The sequence below is a fragment of the Marmota monax genome, unplaced genomic scaffold (assembly GCF_021218885.2).
Source record: "Marmota monax isolate L192 unplaced genomic scaffold, Marmota_monax_Labrador192_F-V1.1 WCK01_AAM20220418_F8-fsc00034, whole genome shotgun sequence".
NCBI lineage: Eukaryota > Metazoa > Chordata > Mammalia > Rodentia > Sciuridae > Marmota > Marmota monax.
This window is the reverse complement of record NW_026693934.1, coordinates 10,696,524-10,713,997: the sequence shown is the minus strand read 5'-3', so window position 1 is coordinate 10,713,997 and position 17,474 is coordinate 10,696,524. Positions and strand designations below refer to the sequence as shown.

The 17,474-nt window shown below is 37.2% G+C and overlaps 1 protein-coding gene across 7 annotated transcripts in view; it reads left to right on the top strand.

Moving 5' to 3' along the window:
• The window catches only part of Uggt1 (UDP-glucose glycoprotein glucosyltransferase 1), a 107,652-nt gene extending 91,716 nt beyond the window's left edge, over positions 1–15,936 (top strand). For all 7 annotated transcript variants that reach the window (XM_046463717.2, XM_046463721.2, XM_046463720.2 and 4 more), the window contains 6 exons: positions 867–1,049; positions 2,114–2,274; positions 3,447–3,561; positions 9,366–9,482; positions 9,861–10,026; positions 11,491–15,936. In XM_046463717.2, coding sequence (XP_046319673.1) covers positions 867–1,049; positions 2,114–2,274; positions 3,447–3,561; positions 9,366–9,482; positions 9,861–10,026; positions 11,491–11,516 — 768 coding nt within the window. In that variant the 3' untranslated portion in view covers positions 11,517–15,936. The remainder of the gene's footprint in view (positions 1–866; positions 1,050–2,113; positions 2,275–3,446; positions 3,562–9,365; positions 9,483–9,860; positions 10,027–11,490) is intronic.
• The last annotated feature ends 1,538 nt before the right edge of the window (positions 15,937–17,474 follow it).

Here is a 17,474-nt window from a genome sequence, read left to right as displayed (position 1 = left end):
TCTGAAACATGCATGTCTGACTTTAATTAGAAAAGTCAGTGATGGTTTGTGTGGAGGAGAAGGATTAGTTTTCTCCTGAACCACTGCCAGATGATATGTGGAGTAATGCTTCATCTGTGCAAAACAAAAACACACCTGGGAAGTTTTCTGCTTTATTTGTATCAGTTAGGATTTGTCACCTAAATTAATTTTTCCCCTTTTATCACATTAAACACCTTTTAATATATTCAGTAACATCACTTATAAAGAAATAATTCTGGTTCCCTAAACGTATTTGTATTTAGAATCTAAAAGTTTTATTTATTAATGACAATAAATTTATGTGTGATTTTGGCTTTGCCATCTTATTCCCTGGTTAGAACTAACCTTGAGAAAAGCTTATAATCAAGCTCAAAAAATATTTAACTGGGAGCTGGGAGTATAGCTCAGAGGCAGATTGCTTGCCTGGAATGCCCAAGGGCCTGGGTTCAATCCCTAGCATCATCAAAAAAACAAATATTTTTATTTTAAAAAAAATATTTTTACTGAAATCAGATTTATACAAATGAACTTGAAGTTCATATGTCTTTAAGTGTGTGCATGTATGCATGCATGTGCCTGCCTGTTTGGTTTTAGATCTAAAGCCTTCACCTGCAGATTCTGTCATTTCATGTGGTAACTAAAAGTCAAAAAGAAAGGGTTTTGACAAGAGGTTTACATATGTTCTTTAAAGTAATCTCAAGTCAGTTGGTTTCCAATTTTTTTGTTAGACTACTGTTTTGGTAAATGTGTTTTACTTGTACCATAATCACAGTGGTTGACTTATATTATGAAGTCAATTTTCTTAATCATAATGAATGATTGTTGTTCCCTTTGTCTAAAAAAAGGAGTTTATACCTTACATGGCAAATGAATACAATTTCCAATATGAACTTGTTCAGTACAAATGGCCTCGGTGGCTTCATCAACAGACTGAAAAACAGCGTATCATATGGGGCTACAAGATTCTTTTCCTGGATGTACTTTTCCCACTAGTTGTTGACAAATTTCTGTTTGTGGATGCTGATCAGGTAAGCTCTGAAAGTCCAGATTGTAATAATTTGTCTTAAAGGCAACAGACTTCTTTCTGTTTTTAAAATGTTATTTTCCAGTTATGAAAAAGTGCCTGCTTATGTTTACACTATTAAGAAAATATAGAAGGTATCACCCAGGTGTGATCAATTTTTAACTTTAATTTGCATTTATTATATGTCCTTTTATCTTTTTCTGTGTCTTTTTAACAGTAATTATGATAACATCATGAATGCAGTCTTATATCGTAATTCATTTAACAAAAAAATGAAAAATTAGGAAATAAAGTTTTAACAGTATTTGCCACCATCTCCATTATTCTGCCCCAAAGATAAGGTGTTATTGGTCTGGGTGATAGAAAAAGCTCAAGTGGATGCTTGGCCTTGATAATTAGGACTGCTACAGATATTCTTCCAGTTATCAGGATTTTACTTAATCACAAGGAACACATTTTAAAGCATACAAACTCAAATAGCATAAATGCACTTATGCTCTCCAGCCTTCTGTCTTACCCTCAGCTTGAAACCCGAGTTACCTGAATGAAAGTGATATAATGTGTGCAAAAGTCATGTGGACAAAAAGTTTCACTACCTCTTTGGAACCTCCTGTCTTAGGTGGCTCAACCTGAAATACGTTTTCCTGATTGTAATATGGCCATATTCTGTCCTTGTGAGCACTTATATTGGAGAAGGCATTGTTCCATAGCTTTCTGTATGTTAACTCATGTCATTCCCCCAACAACACTGTGAGATGGGGACTATCATCATCTCCAGTTTATAGATGAGGAAACGGACGCACAGTAAACCTAAGCATGTTAAGTTTATTCTACTTCTTTTGAATAGTTAAAATATTATTTGCCACATACTAGGCTAAGTGTCTTCCATGTTAGTGAGAGCATCCTGCTACGAAGTGGAGGAATCTAGGCGTCTGTTAGAGCCTGTGCCATCACTCACCTAACTGCCCTCCCTGTCACCTATGTGAGGCACTCTGTATTCTAAGGAAACTGCATTAGAGATGTCTGCATGGTGGCTTAACAAATGACTTTTGATACTCTTTTCTCCAGATTGTACGAACAGATCTGAAAGAGTTAAGAGATTTCAATTTGGATGGTGCCCCTTATGGTTATACTCCTTTCTGTGATAGCCGAAGAGAAATGGATGGCTACAGATTCTGGAAGTCAGGGTACTGGGCTAGTCACTTAGCTGGGCGAAAGTATCATATCAGGTACTGAAAAAAGAAAACGCCTAATAATGTTTTGTAGTTTTTGTTCTTTAAACTTAATTATGTGTATTTAAAATTGCAAATAGGTGATACGTTAATATGGTTAAAAAATGAAAATTGTTGGGGGAAAAAAACAATGGAAAAAACCTTCCTATTTCTCTCTTTTACCGAGTTCCCACCCCTGCAACAGATAACCTCCCCTAAATTTACTATCTGTTCTTCTGGAGTCTAATTTTTATATGAATAACTATAAATGTATGTCCTTTTTTTTTATACAAAATATACCGTCTTTTTTAATACTATTTTGTTACTTTTTTTTAAAAACTAAATACCTTACCTGTAGATCCTGTATCACTATATAGAGAGGGACCTTTTTCCCCTTTTTAAGCTGTATATTATTCGCATATGTGTGTTACTTGTAGTCTCTTCCTATGACATACCATAATGCAATGAATAATCTCTTAAATATATTATTTTGCATATTTCAGATATATTTATAGGATAGATTATTTATAGGATAGATAATCTCTTAAATATATTATTTTGCATATTTCAGATATATTTATAGGATAGATTTATAGGATATATTTATAGGATAGATTACTCCTATTATAGGAGACTTCTTAATTTAATCATTGTATATATTCATTGCATTTCTAATAAATTCTTCATTGTTTTCTCTGGGAAAAGTGTGATTTAGATTATTTGGAGGGCAGGGACCTACCTGTAGGAAGTGGCACCTACAGGTGATTGATGCGATATGGTGACTAGTTTCAGTCTTTAGGTCCTGGTCCAAAAATACTATAATACTGTAGGTATTTTCCTTTGTACATATGGGACATCATTAGGATATCTTTGACTAAAGGTTCTTTATCAGTTGTAGCTTTACTACCAAATATGTTGTATTTGTAGAAGTCTTTTGCCAGAAATTATTTCCTTGGAAGACAAATAAGGAAGAGTGACCAAGGTGAGCTACTGGGACAGAGTAGGAACTTTGCAGTGACTTTCTTATTCATCTTTGTGGTATCATATACTGACATTTAACTCTATTATAGTGCTGTAATCCACCTTTTCACAGAGAAACCAGAATGTTTGGCTATTCCATTATTCAGTGGGGTTTCTTTTTCTGCCATAAATCCATGGTTGGTTTTAACAAATAGGTCTTCTCTGTTTAGTGCACTCTATGTTGTGGATCTGAAGAAATTTAGGAAAATAGCAGCTGGTGACAGACTCAGGGGACAGTACCAAGGTCTGAGTCAAGATCCTAACAGCCTTTCAAATCTTGACCAAGTAAGTGGCCATTTTTTTATGGTTAATAAATAGTTTCAGTGGTGGGTATAGTGTGTTGTGTCAGAAAAACAAAGTATTATTTGTGTCTCAAATCTCTACTCTCAGAGCTGTGTCTTATTTCTTCGTGAAAAGGTGTGTGTGTGTGTGTGTGTGTGTGTGTGTTTGACATTTACATCTGACCTCAAGAGAAGGCATAGCAAGAGTAAAAAATGTCACAGAGACCTGATGTCGGTTGACATGGAAGGAGGGAGTTGTCTTTTGGAACCATTACCTTATCTTTTAATTTTGTATTTAACCTCATCTGATAAATTTGTTTCTCTCCCTGTAGGGTCAATTCCCTGCCCCCCTAGTTTAGGAACTAAATAGCTTAGGATTCATATAATTAAGTGTAGTATTGCAGTTTCCCTTTTTTCTGTTAGAAACCATGATATGTTGCAAGAAAGTTAGCTGAATTATTGTTTATTAATGCTAAGCATTTTTCAGAGTTGATATTGGAGTTTTAAAAAGCTGTGATTTATTTATTTATTTATACATGGGCACAATATCTTTATTTTGTTTACTTATTTTTATGTGGTGCTGAGGATCAAACCCAGGGTCTCACACGTGAGAGGCGAGTGCTCTGCCGCTGAGCCACAACCCCAGCCCCAAAAGCTGTGTTTTAAATACATAGTTTCACCTACTTGTTTTGCTTAAGTTGCCTTAAAAATTTTGCCAGGTATGGTGGCACACACCTGAGGCAGGAGGATCTCTAGTTTAAAGCCATCCTCAGCAAAAGTGTGGTGCTAAGCAACTCAGTGAGACCCTGTCTCTAAAACAGGGCTGGGATGTGGCTCAGTGGTTGAGTGCCCCTGAGTTCAATTCTCAGTAACCACCCCCTACCAACCCCCCCAATTTTTTTTTAACCTTGGCTGGGCACTGTGGCACATGCCTGTAATCCCAGAGGCTTGGGAGGCTGAGGCAGGAGGATCACGGGTTCAAAGCCAGCCTCAGCATCTTAGTGAGTCCCTAAGCAACGTAGCAAGACCCTGTCTCTAAATAAAATATTAAAAAAGGCTAGGATATTGCTCAGTGGTTAAGTACCTCTGGTTCAATCCCCAGTATAAAAAAAAGAAAAAAATAATTGTGCTATACAGTGTCCATGGAGTGTACAAAACAAAAGTATGCATATTCAAATACACCAAGGAATTATTTCAAAGCATAAACAACAACCTCATTTAGTAATCCCAGTGATTTGGGAGACTGAGGCAGGAGGATCGCAAGTTTGAGGTTAGTCTCAGCAATTTAGTGAGGCCCTAAGCAACTTTAAAAAATAAAAAGGACTGGCAATCTTGCTCAGTGATAAAGTGCCTCTGGGTTTAATCCGTGTACCCACCCCCAACCCACTGGGGGCAGCGGGAGCTAACCCTTTGTATTTTTATATAGTCTATATGTATTATGCGCCCATCAACAGATTTATAATTATTTCTTTTCATAGTTGTTTTTTAAACCAGATAGGAGGGGGAAAAGTTCCAAACAAGAAATGCATTGGTACTATCTCTAATATTTACTGGTGTGCTCTTTTTATTTCTTCATGTGGATCCCAGTTACTCTCGAGTGTCATTCCATTTCATCCTAAAGGACCCTCTTTAGTATTTTTGACAGCGTGACTTCACTATTTGCAAACTTTCATAGGGTGTGGAAATTTCTCCTTTATTTTTGATGAGTTTTGCTGGGCATAGAATTTTTGCTTGACATTATTTCTTTGAACCCCTTGAATATCTTGGCCTCCAAAGACTTCTGGCCTCCGTGGTTTTTGATAAGAAATTAGATGTAGTCTTAGTGAGATCCCTTGTACATGACATGTTGCATTTCTAATGATGGTTTTAAGATACCCTCTCTCTATGTCTCTCTATTGATCGTTTAATATGTTGAGGTGTGAGTCTATTTCAATCTGTCCTACTTGGAGTATGTTGAACTTCTTGGATATGTGTAGATTTTTTTTCATTACATCTGGGAAGTTTTCATTATTTCTTCTATTCTTTTTACACCTCGTTCTTCTTCTCCTCTTCCCTTCTTCCTTCTTCCTTCCTCCCTCTAGTTCCTCCTTCTTCTAGGACTCCCATTATTTGTATGCCAGTAGACTTGATGAAAAATATTTTTAAATTTTTCTTTGTGTCTGTTCAACTAGTATCAGTTTTTTTTAGTTTTGTTATCTATGTGTCTGTATTTTACCTTTAATATTATTATTATCTTTTGATGTTTATTTTTTAGTTATAGTTGGACACAATACCTTTATTTTATTCATATATTTTTATGTGGTGCTGAGGATTGAACCCAGGGTCTCGCACATGCGAGGTGAGCACTCTATCGCTGAGCCACAACCCCAGCCCTAATATTATTTTTAATCATGGGAAAATATACATAAAATACCATCTTTTCCACTTTTGGAAGTACAGTTCAGTAACATCAGGTACATTCATAGTCATGCAACCATCACTATCATTCATCTCTAGAACTTTTTCATGTTCCCAAACTAAAATTCTGTAGCCATTAAATAATCCTCTTGTCTGTAACCCTCTGCCACTGTAAATTCTTTTCTACTTTATGTCTCTATGAATTTGCTTACTTCTGTGTCCCTCATGTGAGTGGAATCATGTAACATTTGTCTTTTTTTGTCTGGATTATTTTGCTTTGCAAAATGTCCTCTGTGTTGTGTAGCATGTCAGAATTTCCTTTCTATGTAGTCTGAATAATATTCTTTTGTATATGTGTGTACATTTTGTTTATTTATTCATCTATTCATAGATAATTGACTTATTTCTACCTCTGAATATTGTCTACAAGGCTGTTAATGAACATTGATATGCAAATATCTATTTGAATTTCTGCTTTCAATTTGGGGAATATACCAAGAAGTGTAATTGCTGAATCATTTGGTAGTTCTCTGTTTAACTTCTTGAGGAACTGCCATATGTTTTCTACAGTAGCTGTATTATTTTACATTCTTACCAGAAATGTACAAATAAATGTTCCATTTTCTCCATACAGTTGCCAAAACTTCTTATTCTCCACCCCTTTCCCCACCCAATTTTTTTAAAAAAATAATTGCCATCCTATTGGGTATAAAATGAGATCTTTTTTTGTTTGTTGTTTGATTATTTGTTTAATTTTTTTTTCTTATACAACAAGCCGTACATGTCCAGGGTCTAGTGAGAGGCCTTACATTGTTTTGCTAGGAACAGAACTAAAAACAAACAAATAAAAAACAAATTATTTTCTATTACATTACTGACTTTTCTGTAATAAGAGCAGTTTATAATAATTTAGAGAAAGGTATTTTATCTTCTCCTGAGAAGTGTTCAAACTTTCAAAGTTTGAAAGTATTCACTGATTTTTCACCCAAATATTAAATATTTGGGCCAAAGCTGTACTCTGATGATCCAATTACCTTTTTCTTTTAAAATTATAAAAATTTCTGTAGAAAAATGCTTACTTTACCTGAATACCTAAAGTCTGTTTTCATTCATTGAATGAATTTAAATTGTCTTTGAAAGCATTATTTTTTCTTTAAAGTTTTCAGTGAACAAAATCATCCTAAAATGAGATCTTATTGTAGTTTTGATTTTTATTTCTCTAGTGGTAAAAATATTGGTTGTCTTTTTGTGTGCCATTTATGTTAGCCATTTGTTTATGATCTTTGGAGAAATATCTGTTGAAGTATCTTGCCCATTTTTAATTGATTTTGCTGTTGTTGAGTTGGAGTTCTTTATGTTCTGTATATTAACCCATTATCAATTGTGAGTTGCATGGCTAGGGGTGTAGCTCAGTGGTAGTGCTTAGTATATGCTAAGTCCTAGTTTAATCCCTACCACCTCCAACCCCACTGTGCTTTTGCTGTCACATCTAAAAAAATCTTGCCAAATCCAGTGTCGTGAAGATTTCCCCTGTGTTTTCTTCTAAGATTTTTTTGGTTTTAGTTCTTACAGTTAGGTCTTTTAAACATTTTTTGGTTAATTTTATATATCATACAAGGTAAGGGTCCATCCAGCTTCATTCTTTTTCACTTATTCTTTTTTTTTTTTTTTTGTAGTGCTGGGGATTGAACCCAAGTCTTGTGCATGCAAGGCAAGCACTCTACCAACTGAGTTAAGTCCCCGGCCCTGCAATTATTCTTGAAGAACATTCACTGACTTTAAAATTGCAGCTTGGCAGTTATTTAGTATTTCAGAACTTTAAATACAATTTACTTTCTATTATCTTTTTCAAATGTTTCCGTTATACATTATTTACTGCTCTAATTGTTTTTCCTTTGGAGATTATTTGTTTTTCTTCTGACTCTGTTTAACATTTGTATTGGCTTTCAGCAGATTTCCTTACAATATATACCTACTTTTTCACTTTGATTTTTCTTACATGGTCTTAGGGTTCCTTGTAATGCTCCTGTCCTGTTCTCTACTTTCTAACATTCTAGTTACACATAAGCTAAACTTCTGTTATTGAACTCTGAATTTCTCTAACATTCTTTTTTCTATTCCCTTATTTTCTTTCTGTGCTTCATTTTTGTTATTTGCTGTCTAATTTATTTAACTTTGTCTTTGTTTTTGGTTATTTTGGTTATGATATTTTGGCTGTGTGTTCTCATTTAGATATCTTTGTTTTCAGTTCTGTGCTGAAATTCTCATTTTAAAATTTTTAAATCTTGTACATAGTGAATATCTTTAAAGTCTTTGTGTGATATCTGGTGTGTATCAATTATGGAGCTACCATGGATCTTATTTTCTTGTCTGCCATTCCTGTTCTCATCTCTCATATATCTTTTTTTTTTTTTTTTAGTGTGTCAGTCATTGTTTTTGCCCAATTATTTATGGAGATAATTTGAGGCCTAGATTAATGGTATCATTCAACAGAATTTATGTTTTATTCTGTCAGAAACTTGGGGGCACAGTTGTCCAGGATGATTTTAATCCAGGTTTAGGATTTTGATGATTTGAAGTTAGACAGTCTCTAGTGGAGCTGATTCTGTCTCTAATCATAGGGTGTGTTCCTTTAGTACACCAGCCCAAAGCTGGTCTCACCAGAACTCCCCTCAGCCACCACAGGCCTTATATATAAATATTTGTTACCTTAGGCCTGAGTTGCTGTTAAAAGCCTCAGGGAACCTTATTAAACTATGTAGCCCTGAGTGGAAAACCCCAGGTTCTAGAGTTATCTCTGTGGGTCTCTTTTCTCCTGTGTCCCCATAATTCTTAGTGTCCCTTTAGCTCTCCCATGCCTTCAAGTGCCTTCTTCTTCCTTTCTTTTCATTTCTGCTAAAGATTGAATCCAGAGCCTTACTTTATTCCATCAGTGTTTTGTTCTGTGTAAGTCTTAGGGCAATGGAACATTTTTATTGTGACAAACTTGAAAAATGTGGGCCTCGTCTTTTTGGGAGCTGAGCTCAACACAAAAAAAGCTTCTCTTTTTTGAAAACTATAAATTTTAAGAACCACCTCTCTATACTCACTTTCAAAAGTGAGCAGGAGTATTTTTCTTATTATCGCCTCCATAGAAGGAAGTGTGGGTATAAGCCAGCATTTTTCTCTTGTTTATTATGGGTACAGTTTTCAGTTGCTCATGGATTCTCTAGATTTTGAAGTTTCAAAAAAATGCCATAAATAAATTCCTTAATTTCTCTTAGTCTTTTGGTGAGGACCCCTTTAATTCTAAAACATTTATGATTGGTATGTGATGCATAGTGAACAGCTAACATCACTGCTTTGCAATGCATTTATTTAAATTTCCTCCAGAACTTTAGATTCTTGTGTTTTATTTTCTTTACCAAACAGGATTTGCCCAATAACATGATCCATCAGGTGCCAATCAAATCCCTCCCTCAAGAATGGCTTTGGTGTGAAACATGGTGTGATGATGCTTCTAAGAAAAGGGCAAAAACCATTGATCTGGTGAGCTGTCTATGATGTTCTTCTACACCCACCCAGGAAGCTAACTCCCCTAGCATCAGATGGGACTGTTTTCAGGACTTACCTACTGCTGAGTCACTCTTGTCTTCTGGCTCATTTCTGTGCCTTTTAATTTTCCTACTGGACTTTTGCTTTTGTTGCCTTCTGGCAGCTCTCCACAACTTCTTCATAGAAGAAGTAACTACAGCTTTATATAACCCACTCCCATATTGCTTCTGCTGACTATATCATTGAGATTCTCAGTATTGTTCATTTTGTCCAGTTAGGACTTTTAACCCAAGAATAGAGACTTATTTGGATTCTGTATATTAATGCACCCTTTCTTCAACTCAGCTGAATTGTGTTTGTTGGTTTTTACAGTGTAATAATCCAATGACCAAAGAGCCCAAGCTGGAGGCTGCTGTGCGGATTGTCCCAGAGTGGCAGGACTATGATCAAGAGATCAAACAGCTACAGACCCGTTTTCAGAAGGAGAAAGAAATAGGAATACTATATAAGGGGAAGACAAAAAATCAGAGCCAAGAAGGTAAGTGCAGACATTTGGCTTTGGGTAAGTGCTCTTCTGTGTTTCTGATTTGAAGCAAAAATGACAGAATGATGAATGAAAGGAAAAGATAAATCTCCCTTTAATCCTTCCATCAATCAATGTCTATTTTTCATTTTGCCTTCTAAGCAATGTTTATTAATTCATTTGCTCACCTCCCTGCCTGTCTTCCTTCCTCCTTTCTTTCCTTTCTTTTGGTTGAGGGGGAAAAAAGATGCTTTAATCATGATTATTATTTAGCTTTAGGAGTTTTGTGCCATTGAAGCCAAGCCTGATATTTTGGGAAGCTCTTCTCAGATTCCCATTTTTTTTAGTTTAGGCACTAGTGAATGAACAAGCTTAGGTCAAGACAAAATATTGTTTTGATTTGAAAAATATATTATTTATTTAAAATAGGCATATGGAAATGGATTTTTTTAAATAGTTCTCGGAGGTGGGGGTGAAATGTTTCTATTTAATTCAAGCTAAGGATAAAAAGGACTTAAGTCTTTATACTATGTTCTCCCTGTTATATTGAATGGTAGTCACTTGAAAAATATTCATTTGAATACAAAAGTGACTTTAAAAAAAAAAAAACTATTAATAAACCAGGCTCGGGAAGTTAAGATTTATTCTGCTTTAAACTAATATATAAAAGCAAATGCAGAACATGGACCTGAATGATTTGCCTATACATCCTGAAAACTGTACTATGACACTGAAATGTTACATAGTTATTATAAAAATAATTCAAATTCATTTATAAAACCTCAAGGATTTCCATAGACAAATGGAAAAAGAATGTGAATACACTGTTCCAATAAGAGAAGAACACAAATACTAAGTGGATTTTAGCAAACAGTAATCAAGTTGAAGTAGTCTGTCATTAGTAAAAGTAGACATATTGACACATTTGTTGGGGAAGATGGTGATGAACTGTGTGTGTGCTTTCCCAAGGCTTTGTGTATTAGGACACCCTTGTTAAAAAGCAGTGCTATGCCCCCAGATTCTTGGTTGAGAATTTATCTTAAAGAAATAATTCAGCACAAGAAAAAAATTATATTCATAAAGAAATTTATTATTATTTGTAAACCAAAAACAATAAAAACTGTTTAAACATCCAAAAGTGAGCTACTCTGATATGTAGGGAAATATTTATATGATAATAAGTGGGAAAAGAAGGTAGCTGACTGAAAACACTGCTCATGTACTGAAAGTTAACACTATACTGTGAAGACAATTCATTTGGAATGGGGTTTGCAGGTAGTTTCAATGTTTTTAAAAATAAAAGTGTCCTTTATTTTATTTTTGCTTTCAAAAACATCAAACTAAAGGCTCCTAAAATTAAAGAAAAAGAGATACAGTGGAGGTGGGGGTACAAATCATAGGTTATAAAAGATGCCCACTCTGTATTTTTATAACTAGAGGATAATCTGTTTTATTTTTCATTGTTTTCCTTCTCTATAGAATATCAGAAACATGAAGAATTATGATCTCTGGAGAAGTTAAGAAATGACATCATTTGAAAAACAGTTTTATACTAAATGCTAGTTTTTTCTGATCTGTCTATACAACTGCTGGTAATTGACTGGGCAGGTGTGCCACACCTTTTGATTCTGAGCATTTGACTTTGACTTCCAGTGGATGCTGGATTTTGGGGGTTAAGGCTCTATTGGATTTGTACCTCAGAGGAAGACAAGTGGCTGATCTTTTGGGACTCTGTAAAGAGCAATCTTCTCACTAGAAGAAGAAATGGCAGCAGCAACTGGAAGAAAATAAGTCCTTTGGTGTCCACATCCAAGATCACGTACATGCTGTACTGTCATGGGAAGGAGACCAGCAGAGATGCCATGTTCTTCCTTACCTCAGCTTACCTGTAGCTCAGGCTGCACTGCATATGCCCACCTGTTCTGGTTCAGGCCAGCAGAAGCCTTATCCAAGGTCTACATACCTGGAGGTTTATGCCAACGTGTTCCTTCCTAGCCCCCTTCTCCCCACACCCTACCAACCCCACATTGTTTTCCCAAGTGTTAGCATCATTGTTTAATTGAAACCCATCCAACAATCATGTATCTTTAAGGTTGGCTTGGTGCAGTGGCTAAGCAAATTAATCTGGGAGCTGGATGGGTGTGGGTTGGGGAGATGATAGGGAAGATAGCACAGTAGAATGGCTCTGTGTGTTGGGGGAGGAAGACTAGAAATTGGCCATCCTCTTTTATAAACCATCAGTAGTATCGTGGCTAATTTGAAATGAAAACATTATTCCTGTTCTCTACCCAATCCCAGTGAACTTTCTAGGTAATTATTTTGTAAACAGTTTTTGTACTTTTGAAAATCCTTACTTTTTCCTCCCACTTTCTTAAAAGAACATCTGTTATCAGTTTCCTGACTGGACACAGCCATAGTAAGTCCCTCTAGTGATCCATCTCTGAGGGCTTGGGCTCCCTCAGGATGGTCACTGTATTGTTTGCCCTTTCCTGCTTACTCTTCTCTCAGACCCAGGGGACATTTGGCTTGGACTTTTCTTACCAAAATGCTCCTGCTTCTAAGTCCAGGAAGGATTCTGACTTAAGAACTTGTATTTTTCTCTACACTGTCCCATATCCCTTTTACTTTAGATCTGTTGGTTACCTTCGACTTCCAGAAAATGACTGAGTCCACACTAGTTCTGACACGATTTGACTGCATCACAAAGCACTGTCAGCCCTTTAGTCTATTTTGTGTGTCTTCACTGCAGTGGCTCAGTGTCGCCCCATGGGAGCAGCCTTTCCTAACCGATGGGCCGTTAGGTTCCTGGATGTGGTGTTGGCCTGAGCAGGTGTGAGGTGCCATCTCTGCCCAGGCGTGGAGTTCAGCAGTTTGTGCACTGATGGGCACCACATCTGCCTACCAGTTCACACAGGCTTGTTCTTTCCTCTTTTGCCTGCTTTTTTAAAATATGAAAAAGGCTAAGGAACTCAGTGGTAGAGTGTTGGCCTAACACGAGCAAGGCCCCAGCACCACCAAGAAATTTTAAAAATGAGTCGGCACAAGTGCATAGCCACATCCTCACCCTTCTAAGCCAGGTAACACGCTGACGGGCAGTCTTTTTAAAAAAATCACAATCTTACCACAAATACAGGTAACTTAATTTTTTCTGTTTTCAAATGCAGAAGTTAGCTTAGGAGCCTCCTAGTCAGTCTGGAGAAGCTTTTTTTGACTCTGGTTTCATTATTTCATTAAAAGTTGGGTAGATAAGTTTGTCTGAGACTGGAAAGGTCACTCAGAGTGGCTGCTGTGACGAAGGCTGTGGCATGATTTCACCCTGCCCCACCTCTCGCCTCGTCCGAGCAGCTGAAGGAATAGGATCAGTGGAATCAAGAAACATTTGTCCAGGCGTCATCTTCACATTTAGTTAAGCTTTCAGAGAGACTGCTGCAGCTGCTGTCTACAACTGTGGGAAGAAATGTGCATTTTCCCATTGTGTCGTCTGGAAGGTTGAGCAGGAAATGCTTCAGTCACTGGGACATGCTTTTAAATGCTGTTCCCACCAGCCATCCTTCTCCCAGCTCTCTGGTCTTATGCTTATTCTGCATGGAAGAAAGATACAGAGTAAAATGTATTCTCTGTAGGGTGTGTGTCCTAATGTCATTCGTTGCCTCTCTTTTGTCACCATCCTGACATCTGTCTTATTAATAACTCATGCTGATTATGTGAGGCCCAGCTTCTAGAGTGGTCTAGACCTTCCTTCTGCCAGTTTCTTTCCTGGCTGTATGTGGCATAATCACTTCTCCAAATTAAACAAATGCTCCAGGAAAGGATGTTGCCACTAAAATGGGATCCTAATCAGCTTTGCTGTTGTCTCTGCTGTGAGAAAGCATCCTGTGACTAAAAAAACAGATAAGAAATTTTATTTTCCAAGAAGCAAGAGCTGATTGTGCAGAATGTTCAAGCTTCAGGGAACTGATCACAGCACATTGTTCTTAGAAAACATTTGTATGTAATGGTTTTGTTTTTTCTTTCTTTTTCATCATGCCATAGTAGAGAGTTTCCTTTATGAATCAGTTGGCAGACTAATATGAAATAATGTGACATGCAGGACTGTGAGCCTGTTTTTATGTTCTGTGAACAGTGATATGTGGTTGACATCACTGCCTACTTCTGGGCTGGGGGGCATGCCACCATCAGAGTCTCTGGACTCCTGGGTTTGGTTAAAAATATGCTGAATACTTACCCACATGGACAGTGATAGCATGTTGGTTTTCTATAAGATTGACTGTGAGTCTGTCAGAATGTTGCATTTCAAGTTGAACATACTGATGTGTGCCTATCTAAGCTATCTGATAGGCCTATGCATTGTGTTTGATTCCTGGGAGATGCAGATTACATGAATTATGTATATTAAGAAACATTTTGCATAAATGGAGCTTAATCTCTTCTGTTCTTACATCCTGTCCTGTTCTGAGTTTTGTTAAAACTCTGCTTGAATAACTTTTACCTGGTTTGGGGGACTGGGCCCCTGAATGAAGGCTGAGGGCTGGGGATGGAAGTCAGTTATTGAAAGACTGGCCCAGGTGATAGGGAGGAAAGAATTCCTAAGTTTAATTTAGGTAAGAAGTATACTTCTCTGACACCTTAATTTGGACACTACCTGAATTCTACCCACAAAAAAGTGACTCCCTAACTCCCATCTCCCCCATGAATAAATTTTACTTACATGAAAGCAGTCCTTTTCTAAGATTGCTGTTCATTGCTCTTCCTAATTTGACCTAAGTTAAAAAATAGTTCAATTTAGGAGTTATGAGAGCTGGTTCATTTTTCTAGATAGAATTTCATGGAAATACAAGTGGAAATGTCCAGCCACCTGATGAACTTTGTCTTGATAACAAAAAATGGAGGATGTATTATGTGCAAAGTTATTTAAATATATATTCCATTGTTATGTAATTTTAATAATTAGTGTTTTAAGTACTTGATTTTTAGAGGGAATTTTGGGGACAATCTGAGTTAATCAACTGAAATATAGCTTGTCATATGCCTACTTTTGTAGGGTAATGGTTTTTTATTTAAATTCATATTTTTTCTGCCTTAATGTAGTGAGAAAAAGATCTTAATGAGGACTTTGGTAATTATCTGATTTAATTCAGGCGAGTTAGACATCATTAGCTCAGGCTGTTACTGGTATTTCAAAGTATCTGGCGGATACACATTTCTCATTATTTGGTTTGTGATTCCTCCGCATAGTACAGAAACAGCACTTGTGTATCATATAGTGGTAGTGAGTCAGTGAGTTGAGTACAGGATTTCTCTCTCCCCAGGGTGTCACTGAATGCTGAGAACTTGCCAGAACAAACCACAAAATTAGCTTCAAGCAGCTGCATGCTTCCCAGAAGTAGTCCATAAAGTTTAAACTCTGCAGTGATGTTTTGCAAGCAAGAGGCCCTCTCCTGAGCTTTCCCATTCCTTAGCAGTGCTGAGGCCAGATGGGGGAAGGGTTAACTGTATTTATGCATTGCCTTACTTGTCACAATTTAGATTTTCCAAAGAAATGGGCACAATTCCTCTTAACAAAAACAAAAAGGCAAATTACCAAGGTTGACAATTTGGAACAAAAGAGTATCAACTACCATGTTTTCCCACCAATTATCCATGGAAATAAGGTAAACAGGGAAAATGGAGGTAAAGCTTAGAATTTTTAAAGAAATCATGTAGTTTTAAGAAATCTTTTTAAATCATGCTACTTTGCTGTAATCCTGTTCCTTTAAATGCAACATCATGCTCAGGTGCTGCCTGCCCCTTGCTTGGGAACAGCATTGGGGTTTTAAATGTCTGCAGAATCTCTGCATCCAAAGGGAATTGAGAAAGAATTTCCTGATACTGTAATGAAAATAAGGTCTGCTCAACACAATAAACTTTTTCCTCTCTTCTTTCAAACTGTTTGGCCAGTCATTCAGTTTTTATGTCCAGGAAGGGCAAATCTATAAAGTCAAACTCCTTCATGTGAAAGAAGTTGCACAGGAAGTGACGGGATGGAGGACTCTACCTGAAGTCTTGTCTCACTTCGGAGCTGGGTTCTGGTTGCAGCCAATGCTATGGATTCTCTGGGTAGCACCCAGGCCCCAAACCTCTAGGAGCTGCCCCAGGCAGAATCTAGCAGGCAAGTACCCTGACAGCTCCAACTTTGGTAGAGAGGGAGCCAAGCCTTAAGACAAGGTGGCATCAGAAATAGCTGGGCCTTGCCTTCTTGCTGAGTTCTTCAGAGGGTGGCATGGGCTTTGTTTATTCTACCAGTTCTCTGAGCTCCTACTTTGTATAGGTCCACAAGAATATTTGGGGCTGGGGTTATGGCTTAGCGGTAGAGCGCCTAGCACGGGCAAGGCTCAGGGTTCGATCCTCAGTACCACATAAAAATAAATAAAATAAAGGTATTTTATCCAACTACAACTAAGAAAAAAATTTAAAAGAAAAATTTTCGGAGGTGGGGGCGGTGGTGTACCAGGGATTGAATTCAGGGGCACTTGACCACTGATTCCCAGCCCCCAGCCCTTTTTTTGTATTTTATTTAGTTGCTTAGTGTCTCACTTTTGCTGGGACTGGCTTTAAACTCGCCATTCTCCTGCCTCAGCCTCCCAAGCTGCTAGGATTACAGGCGTGTGCCACTGTGCCTGGCTATCCTAAAGACCACATTTGAATTTTCAACTATCAAAAGAAGAGAAATACATTGGGCAAAATTCCCATTTAAAGTAATGTACCTCCTGTAGCCCACAGGAAATAGGACATAAAATGAGGGACCAAGGTAGGTCAGGGCTGGCTGAGTAGCTGGAAGCTGAAGGGGGAAATCCCAGAAGGAGAAGCCCCAGACTCCCAGAATTTGCCTTACATGTTCCCCTGGAGCCCTCAGCTGCCTTCACTGGGCACAAACAGCAGGATTCTAAAAGGTCCAGTGGAAAGCAACACTGGGAAGGCTGGAAAAACCAAGCCAAGATTCCAGTAAGTGCTGGGCACGGGGGAGGAAAAGTTGGGAATTTGTATCCCATTAAGTTAGAGGGACTTGATAAATATTTCAGGCTTTTTACTGAAAACCCGGATGTGGACCTTCAGCATATTCTGTTTTATTCCTGTGTACTTATTCTTAAATACCGTATCTTAGAACTTGGGTTCTAAGGCCCTAGGACTGGAGACAAAATAAATAGACCCACTCTAAGGCTGATATCAGGATGATCCACCAGTAACTGCCTGCTAAAACTGCTTTTATGAAAAAAATGACTGAATCCAAAGTCTACAATGTATTCAGAATTTCCAGTATATGATTATAAGTCAGTAGATAGAAGAAGCAAGAATGTGTGACACAAAATCAAGAAGAAAGAAAGAACAAAACACAGACAACCAAAATGTTGAAATTGTTGACTAAGAATTTTTTTTGCGGGAGAGGGTACCAGGGATTGAACTTGGGGGTTCAATCCGAGTCACAT